The 9,361-nt window shown below is 38.0% G+C and overlaps 2 protein-coding genes across 3 annotated transcripts; one reads left to right on the forward strand and one right to left on the reverse strand.

Moving 5' to 3' along the window:
• The first annotated feature begins 976 nt into the window (after positions 1-976).
• LOC112525774 (ankyrin repeat domain-containing protein 13C-like) lies at positions 977-5,081 on the forward strand. 2 transcript variants are annotated; one of them, XM_025136038.1, is made up of 3 exons: positions 977-1,296; positions 1,534-3,220; positions 4,420-5,058. In XM_025136038.1, the coding sequence occupies exons 2-3, from the start codon at positions 1,667-1,669 to the stop codon at positions 4,804-4,806; spliced, it is 1,941 nt and encodes a 646-aa protein (XP_024991806.1). In that variant the 5' UTR covers positions 977-1,296; positions 1,534-1,666; the 3' UTR covers positions 4,807-5,058. The 2 variants fall into 2 exon arrangements, with proteins under 2 accessions (XP_024991806.1, XP_024991807.1); XM_025136039.1 differs by lacking the exon at positions 977-1,296 and having other exon boundaries at positions 1,310-3,220; positions 4,420-5,081.
• Positions 5,082-7,442: 2,361 nt separating this feature from the next.
• LOC112524408 (putative H/ACA ribonucleoprotein complex subunit 1-like protein 1) lies at positions 7,443-9,358 on the reverse strand (the record flags this gene model as incomplete). Its single annotated transcript, XM_025134198.1, has 4 exons — positions 7,443-7,751; positions 8,725-8,840; positions 8,955-9,103; positions 9,313-9,358. Coding segments are annotated over 4 exons (480 nt in total), but the record flags the coding sequence as incomplete, so codon positions are not given.
• Between the last annotated feature and the right edge of the window lie 3 nt (positions 9,359-9,361).

Consider the following 9,361-nt stretch of genomic DNA (forward strand, 5'->3'; position numbering starts at 1 on the left):
TATATATATATATATATAATATAACTTAATTAGCATATATATGTATTAAATAATAATAATTATTATTAAATATGATATATTATGGAATGGATTTGATGTTTTAAAATGCACAAGTTCCCAAGCAATCAACACCCCCTATTAAGGGGGTGCCATTAGCACTGCCCTTCAAAATCCTATGTTTGTATGATTTCAATTAAATCATAAGATTTCAAATCCGAACAATCCAACAAACCAAACATGAGATTGGAATGAATTTGAAATCCAAATCCTCCATATCTATTCCATTCTCACAAACCAAACGGGACCTAAGATAAATGAGAAAAATGGGAACTGGAAAGCAGAACGAGGGAAATGAGAATTAATGAGGACTCGATCCGATCGTAACTATATTTTTAGGTTCTCCTCAAAAAGTCGTCATATTAAGTGGACATTGTTGATGTCTGTCCATTAATTTCAAAAATTCAGCTCATCCCTAATCATATCTTTCCAAAATAATCGTCCAAACTTGTTTTTTTAAGAAGTTGAACAGTTCGAGTCTAACGAATCAGCTCATCTCTCCACAATTCTAATGCGTACATAGATATGTAGTACGGATCCATATAATAAACCGATATTAGTTCAAAATATCAAGTCTAATACATAAGTTTATATCTTTTAAACGTGATATAACAAAACCATCTACCTTTTTTTTAAAGATTTATCATAATTAGAAAACATCAAAATATTGGAATTTCTTTGAAAGAAAGATATAGACTACATATTGGTCTTCACAAATCACAAAAGAAAAGGAGTCTTTATTGCCACGCTGTGTCAGTAGCACCACCACATGAGAGAGAGATATAAGATACACAGATATATATATATAGATAGATATATATATATATAGAGAGAGAGAGAGAGAGAGAGAGAGAGAGAGAGAGAGAGAGAGAGTAGGTTGGGTTGAAAGAGGGTAGAACAAAAAGGTAAAAAAAAAAAAGAAATGAGAGAGAGTAAAGGGAAGATAGATAGATGCCCCCACTCTTCAATCTCAACAAAATCGTCTGCGAAACAACATTAAAAAGAAGGAAAAATCCCTCGCTTTTGATTTGTGTTGAGACGAATTTACATTATACATTCGATTATGTCTTAATAAAGGAGAGAGAAACAAGAGAGAGAGAGAGATCTGAGCTGATTCAGCTGCCTGTGAAGAACAAGAAGAAGAACAAGAAGATGATCCATAGAAAGACCTTTTGGAAGCTTTTTTAGTCTTCATTCAAGAAAACCCATCAATTTCTTGGATCGATTCAACTCCTCCAGGTATCTTCCTGCTAATTTTCTTGAAAAAGTTGTAATCTTTAGCAGAAAAGAGATTGACCCAATATGGAGCTTCTGCTTTTTTTTCTATTTCGAATTTCCGATTCGAAATATGCGGTGATTTCTTGATTAAAGAATCTAGAACTTAAAGAGCAAGATGGATCTGTTTTCTTGGTTGAATTCTAACTTATTTGATGGTATGGTTTAGTGAAATCTGTTCTTTATTTCTTGTGTTTTCAGATTGAGCAAGATAGTTTCACCTATTATCCTGAGGAAGATTTGTAGATTATAGAAATTTCTAGAGATATTTGGTTGATTTTGTAAGAAAATGTGTGAATCCTTAACTTAGATTTCTAAGAGCACAAAGATTCAAATGGAAGATTGGTCCAAATATTCCCATAGTCCTGCTCATTTGGCTGTTGTACGAGGTGACCATTTGGCCCTCAAGAACATTATCTCGGCTCTCCCTCGATTGGCGAAGGCCGGGGATGTTACAACGGAGGCAGAATCGTTAGCTGCTGAGCTGGATGCGGATGCTGTTTCGGCTGTGATTGATCGCCGTGATGTTCCATGGCGCGAAACCCCTCTCCATCTTGCAGTTCGTCTCAAAGATCCGGTTTCTGCCGACATATTAATGGCGGCTGGTGCGGATTGGAGTCTTCAAAACGAGCATGGATGGAGTGCTCTTCAAGAAGCCGTTTGTAATCGAGAAGAGAACATAGCCATGATCATTGCTCGGCACTACCAGCCGCTTGCGTGGGCCAAGTGGTGTCGTAGGCTCCCTCGAATCGTAGCTTCGGCTGCTCGTATTCGTGATTTCTATATGGAGATAACTTTCCATTTCGAGAGTTCGGTTATTCCTTTTATAGGAAGGATTGCCCCCTCGGATACTTACCGGATTTGGAAACGTGGGTCGAATCTACGTGCCGATATGACGCTCGCTGGCTTTGACGGATTCCGAATTCAGCGGTCGGATCAAACGTTCATGTTTCTTGGAGATGGGTATTTAAGTGGAGATGGTAACACGTCTTTGCCTCCAGGTTCGTTGATCGTTCTTTCTCATAAAGAGAAAGAAATCACAAATGCTTTAGAGGGAGCTGGTGCACAGCCTTCAGAAGCTGAAGTTGCTCATGAAGTAGCATTAATGTCCCAAACTAACATGTACAGGCCTGGAATTGATGTAACTCAGGCCGAGCTTGTACCTCATTTGAATTGGAGACGGCAAGAGAGGACGGAGGTCGTGGGACCTTGGAAAAGTAAGGTCTACGATATGCTTCATGTGATGGTGAGCGTGAAATCAAGACGGGTCCCAGGTGCCATGACCGATGAGGAGCTCTTTTCCACAAACGATGAACGGGGAGTAGGACAAGGAGGTGAGAATGACGAATATGATGACGTGTTGACACCTGAAGAAAAGATGCAATTGGATTCTGCGCTTCGAATGGGAAACTCAGACGGGATTTGTGAGGATGAAGAACGCCATGAAAATGGGAATGCGGGTTCATCTGCAAATTCTGAATCAAATGGTTTAAATAAAGATAAAAAAGGTTGGTTCGGTTGGAACAAGAAAGGTTCAAAAACTGGTGGCGATGATCCTGAGGATTCAAAGATTCTAAAGAAGTTCTCGAAACTGAACGATAGTCAAAAGTCTTCATCTGAAACCCATGGGGACGACAATGGGGAGTCTAAAAAGGGAAAAGATAAGAGCGGAAAGAAGAAAAAGAAAAAGGGATCTGCAACAGAGGCTAAGCACGAGAGCGAATATAAAAAAGGGTTACGACCTGTTTTGTGGTTGACACCAGATTTCCCTTTGAAAACGGACGAGCTTTTGCCTTTACTCGACATTCTAGCCAACAAGGTGAAGGCTATAAGAAGATTAAGGGAGCTTCTAACCACCAAACTACCTCATGGCATGTTTCCGGTTAAGGTATTATACGTTTTTCCCAATCTCTTGCTTTATTACTTTGTTTATAATGTGGATATAGATTTTTTTGTCTTCAATAGAATATTCACTCTTTAAGGTAGATGTCAGGTCTGCATACATCTTATAGGCTGATTGGTTGGTTTTAATTAAGTTCCGTGTGTATAAAGCTGTTTGTGTGGATTAATCTGTCTACATAGATTGAGAAGGTTTTTGTTTGGAAGGGTTTTTTAATAGATAGAAGAAGCTTGTTTTTAATTGGGAGGGGCATGTTTGTAAAAAACTTGGCTTTATGCATAAAGCCCCCCCCCCCCCCTAGAAGCTTATTGAATAAGCGAGTTTCTATATCATTAGGCCACTACCATATAGTCATGTATAGCTGACCAAATAAGCTATTAAGCTTACTAAACTGCTCACAAACAGACCCTTACCCTCCCTGGACTCTACCTCAGGTGGATACACCGGATTCGTTTGGTTTAGTAGAATATTTACTTTACATATGCATAACCTTGTTACTTAAGTAGTTGTTTTTGTTTAGAGTTGTATAGTATTTTTCAGGACTTGCCACCCAAAAGTCAAATGTGGACTCTTTTCTTTAGGTACAGGGAGTCGTATATGAATTTAAATTGTTAATATCATTGAGGAATGGTAGAAAACATATATATGAGTAGGGTCAGGTTCAGGTGAAAACTGCAAAAAGATGAAAAACTAGGGAACACCCTGGTATCGGTTCATCTGGACGGTGTGCACACATGCATACAAGTAATTTGTAAGCAATTTGTCCGGTATGCACACGTGCATAACCAAAAAACAGCTTCACTTATTTGTATGTACATGTGCATACCGTCCAAATAATGGTTACCAGAATGTTCCTCAGTTTTTCATTTTTTTTGGGGGTTTTTCCCTGAACATCCCTTCATATGTATAAATATATGTGTATGTATACATATGATATACAAACTTGTCATCTTAAGCCGCACATCGAAAAACATTGTGTAAGATCCCACATTGGTTAATGAGGGGAACTAAGATTGCCTTACAAGGGACTGTGTAGCTCCTCTATTAGATGTGTTTAAAACCGTGATAAAGTGGACAATATCTGGTATGGTTTTCATGGGAGGTTGGTTACAAGTTGCTTTTATGTACGATAATGATACAAATATTACAAAACTGAAAGTATAAACAACGTCTATCTACCATTGCAGATCGCGATTCCAATCGTGCCGACAATCAGAGTTCTTGTAACATTTACAAAATTCGAAGAGCTACAATCTTCATCAGAGGAATTCTCAACCCCACTCTCCAGCCCAGCTCATTTCCAGGATGCCAAATCCAAAGAACCAGAAGGGTCAAGTTCATGGATCTCGTGGATGAAAGGAAGCAACGGAGGTCAATCAAACGACCCCGAGGTTAGCAGCTTTGGAGACGAAGCAGATCCGTTTAGCATACCGTCTGACTACACATGGGTTGATGCGAACGAGAAGAAACGCCGGATGAAGGCCAAGAAAGCCAAGATCAAGAAACACAAGAAGCAATCAGCGGCTAGAAATCCTGAAAACGGTGGGCGCAGAGTAGGCGAAGATTTGGAATAAAACAATTGGATCATGTTCTTCTTCATCAGGTTTGAATGAGGATGGGATGTTGATTTAGGGTTTAGGGTATTGAAATTGAGCAAGAAGGTAAGATGTTGGTTGTTCCATTGGTGTAAGTTGTAATTTTGTATTTCAAGTTTGAAAATGTGATGGTGAAGATTTAATTGGGTTTTGGAGGGTAGAAGAATCTGCTTTCCATGCTTGGTTAATTCTCTTATGAAAACATGGTGTATCAATATTTAATTTTTTTTATATTATTATTATTATTATTTGCATTTTCTTTCAAAACCCCTCAAGAAAACACACATTTAGAAGTGACGTTTATCTTACCAGATGAATATGGTAATAATTAAAAATCTTACCCGATAAGAGCAAAACAAGGACCGAAAGTCTTACCCGGTAAGTGACGGTGAGTCGTATAGTATTTTTCAGGACTTGCCACCCAAAAGTCAAATGTGGACTCTTTTCTTTAGGTACAGGGAGTCGTATATGAATTTAAATTGTTAATATCATTGAGGAATGGTAGAAAACATATATATGAGTAGGGTCAGGTTCAGGTGAAAACTGCAAAAAGATGAAAAACTAGGGAACACCCTGGTATCGGTTCATCTGGACGGTGTGCACACATGCATACAAGTAATTTGTAAGCAATTTGTCCGGTATGCACACGTGCATAACCAAAAAACAGCTTCACTTATTTGTATGTACATGTGCATACCGTCCAAATAATGGTTACCAGAATGTTCCTCAGTTTTTCATTTTTTTTGGGGGTTTTTCCCTGAACATCCCTTCATATGTATAAATATATGTGTATGTATACATATGATATACAAACTTGTCATCTTAAGCCGCACATCGAAAAACATTGTGTAAGATCCCACATTGGTTAATGAGGGGAACTAAGATTGCCTTACAAGGGACTGTGTAGCTCCTCTATTAGATGTGTTTAAAACCGTGATAAAGTGGACAATATCTGGTATGGTTTTCATGGGAGGTTGGTTACAAGTTGCTTTTATGTACGATAATGATACAAATATTACAAAACTGAAAGTATAAACAACGTCTATCTACCATTGCAGATCGCGATTCCAATCGTGCCGACAATCAGAGTTCTTGTAACATTTACAAAATTCGAAGAGCTACAATCTTCATCAGAGGAATTCTCAACCCCACTCTCCAGCCCAGCTCATTTCCAGGATGCCAAATCCAAAGAACCAGAAGGGTCAAGTTCATGGATCTCGTGGATGAAAGGAAGCAACGGAGGTCAATCAAACGACCCCGAGGTTAGCAGCTTTGGAGACGAAGCAGATCCGTTTAGCATACCGTCTGACTACACATGGGTTGATGCGAACGAGAAGAAACGCCGGATGAAGGCCAAGAAAGCCAAGATCAAGAAACACAAGAAGCAATCAGCGGCTAGAAATCCTGAAAACGGTGGGCGCAGAGTAGGCGAAGATTTGGAATAAAACAATTGGATCATGTTCTTCTTCATCAGGTTTGAATGAGGATGGGATGTTGATTTAGGGTTTAGGGTATTGAAATTGAGCAAGAAGGTAAGATGTTGGTTGTTCCATTGGTGTAAGTTGTAATTTTGTATTTCAAGTTTGAAAATGTGATGGTGAAGATTTAATTGGGTTTTGGAGGGTAGAAGAATCTGCTTTCCATGCTTGGTTAATTCTCTTATGAAAACATGGTGTATCAATATTTAATTTTTTTTATATTATTATTATTATTATTTGCATTTTCTTTCAAAACCCCTCAAGAAAACACACATTTAGAAGTGACGTTTATCTTACCAGATGAATATGGTAATAATTAAAAATCTTACCCGATAAGAGCAAAACAAGGACCGAAAGTCTTACCCGGTAAGTGACGGTGACAACTCTTACCACGGTTGGTGCTTACCGGGTAAATTGTTGCATATGATGTTTTCATGGACTAAAATCTTACCCTGTAAGTAAGCGATAGTGTTGAATTTCACGGGTAAGTGATTAGGTAAACGGCCCCTTAAATGCTCTTTGTTCACAAATAAATTTTGAAACATAACTTGTGTTATCACCATGGCGGGATATGGTGTGAAATGCGTCTTTGTAGTTATGAAAAGGCTTATAGCGTTTCTGTAAGGTGTACCATGGCGTGTGTTTTTTTTAACAAGACGTGATTTATTAATTTTTTTATTTTTTAGCTTTTGTGTTTTTATATTTTAACTTTAGATTTTACACTTTTATAGATTTATCTATTCATATCGGTCACAGTTTCACAAATTCAAAACATCATGGACTTCCATTTAATACGAAGTTGTAAAATTAACTTTCTAAGTTATATTTTAAATATTTAATCAAAGACAGTGAAGTAAGGGAAAAGAACGGAAAATAAAAGAAAAAGAAGAAAATAATTTTTTAATTTGGGAGGAACGTTTTAGATGAAAAATCAACATTATTTTCCTTCCTTTATACCAACTTAAAAAAACCCGAAGAACACAACAGTTTTTCTTCCCTCCATAAAAGAGGACTCGAAAAACACAGCGTAAGTGACGGTGGTTTAACATGTGAACGTCAAGCACAAGCGTCGTTTCTAATGCAACAAGTACAAAGAGAGATACAAAACGTTCTTCAAAATATATCGAACGAAAAGTATGGAGGTAACAAGTAGTCGATTTCTGATGATCAAACAAGTCATTTTTCAAATAGTGCCATTACAGAAACTAAAGGGAAAACTTGAACAAAAACTACAAGATTTTAAGTGCATGAGATAAAACATACATGAATATATTGTTCTAGTATCTCCCTCGGCCCCTACTGAACCCACCGCCACGACCACCACCACCACCACGAAACCCACCGCCTCTACCACCTCTTGGAGCACCTCTACCACGGAAAGAACCACCTCTACCACCTCCTCTTCCACCCCCACGTCCACCACCTCTTCCACCAGTGCTTGCCCCCCTGTAACATCAAAGTTTAAAAAAGAACCAAAATCCCACATAATACAAGAAGCCTGATAACACACAGCAGCCAACAGACACGATAATAATAATTCCTGATGACTCTACCATATCCCTACATTTAACTAATATGCAAAGCAATTTCTAACCAATTGCAAGACCAAACTCTTTTTATGTGACATCATGTACAACTCCATTACATTACTCTACAAAAGAGCCCATGAGGGGAGAAGGTAGGTCCAACATATGTTGATGAGAAACTATCCAAGTCAAACCGATGTGGTACTCTGACATGCCCCTCCAACTAAAGCTAGATGCATACGGATTGCCCACACAATGTCGAGTCCCTAGAGAGGTAAGACTTTGGGTCTGATACCATGTGAAGATATATAGAACCCTATTGGAATACTGTCTAAAAGAGCCCTTGAGAAGAGAATGTTCCAAAATATATTGAGCATAAATTGTTCAAGACTAACCCGATGTGAGACTCTTAAGATTGAATATGTATTTCTTCTTCCTGTGAGCTTCTTACCGTTCAATGACATTCAACATACATACATATGGTATGCAAGGTTTTATGAGAGAATCGGAAATCAAATTCTTGATGCTCGATCAAGAAGCATTCAAGAATCAGATGATGACCTTCCTTAAAGTAATTAGCTACATCAAAACTATTGCACATTTGCAATAAAAACTAGCTGCGCCTGCTACAATGACAGAAAATTCAGGATATGACTAATGGGGTGCTTGTTCCTTTCAGAAATGGAAATGCCGGGGAATGAGTTTCATTACCCCCAATATGTTGAGGAATGCTTTATTTGCCTGGTAAGGACTCATTCCATTGCATTAAATCAGATACCATTAATGATTTCCATTCCCCAACCCACTCACCCCTAATTACCCCAACCAAGCACCCCCTTCGTAAATGCAAGTTTATAAGTAATATTTTAAAGAACAAGTAAAAATGAACATACTTTGGCTGTGGAAGAAATCTGGCTAGTGGCAATAGCTTCATTGGATCAATGTAGAATTTATCACCTGCAGCATATGAAGTTGCTACAATACCATCCATCATTTTAACTGAGAAGAACTACAAATTAAGCAGAAAGAGAACCCATATCAGTTAGAAACCTAATTGACAAAATTAACAAAACAGGCAGCTTTAGCTAACAACATCAAAACAAAATGGTGAAGTCTGACTTACAGATTCATTGATAGGACCAAATATTTCATCAACTTTGCCAATCTGAGTTTTGTTTTGAAGGTAGATTGGGGCATTAAAGTAGGGTATTTTCTCGTTACTGAGCTTTGTCACTGCATCTCCCTCACAAGCATGAACAAATGACGAAACCTCTGCAAAATTAGAATATATCCAAATTAAAATATCTACAAGTAATAGAACCAAATGATCAGATTGCCAAAAGCATACAGTTCGATTATTTGAAAAAGGAACAGCCTCAAAGCAACAAATAATCGGCGTATTTGCAATCAAATCTGTAAGGTTCCTGTGTAGCTTTGAATGTGCTGTGTGTATGAAAGGGAGATACAAGACGTTTACAAACCTACAACTTGCTCAGGGGGGCCATCATTAAACCGGTCACCACCAAAACG

The sequence above is a fragment of the Cynara cardunculus genome (assembly GCF_001531365.2).
Source record: "Cynara cardunculus var. scolymus isolate 2C chromosome LG 13, CcrdV1, whole genome shotgun sequence".
NCBI classification, from domain to species: Eukaryota; Viridiplantae; Streptophyta; class Magnoliopsida; order Asterales; family Asteraceae; genus Cynara; species Cynara cardunculus.

Coding starts and splice junctions, on each gene's coding strand:
- LOC112525774 (XM_025136038.1), top strand. CDS start 1,667: ATGGAAGATTGGTCCAAATATTCCCATAGTCCTGCTCATTTGGCTGTT. Junction 3,221..4,419: donor ATGGCATGTTTCCGGTTAAG/GTATTATACGTT, acceptor CTACCATTGCAG/ATCGCGATTCCAATCGTGCC.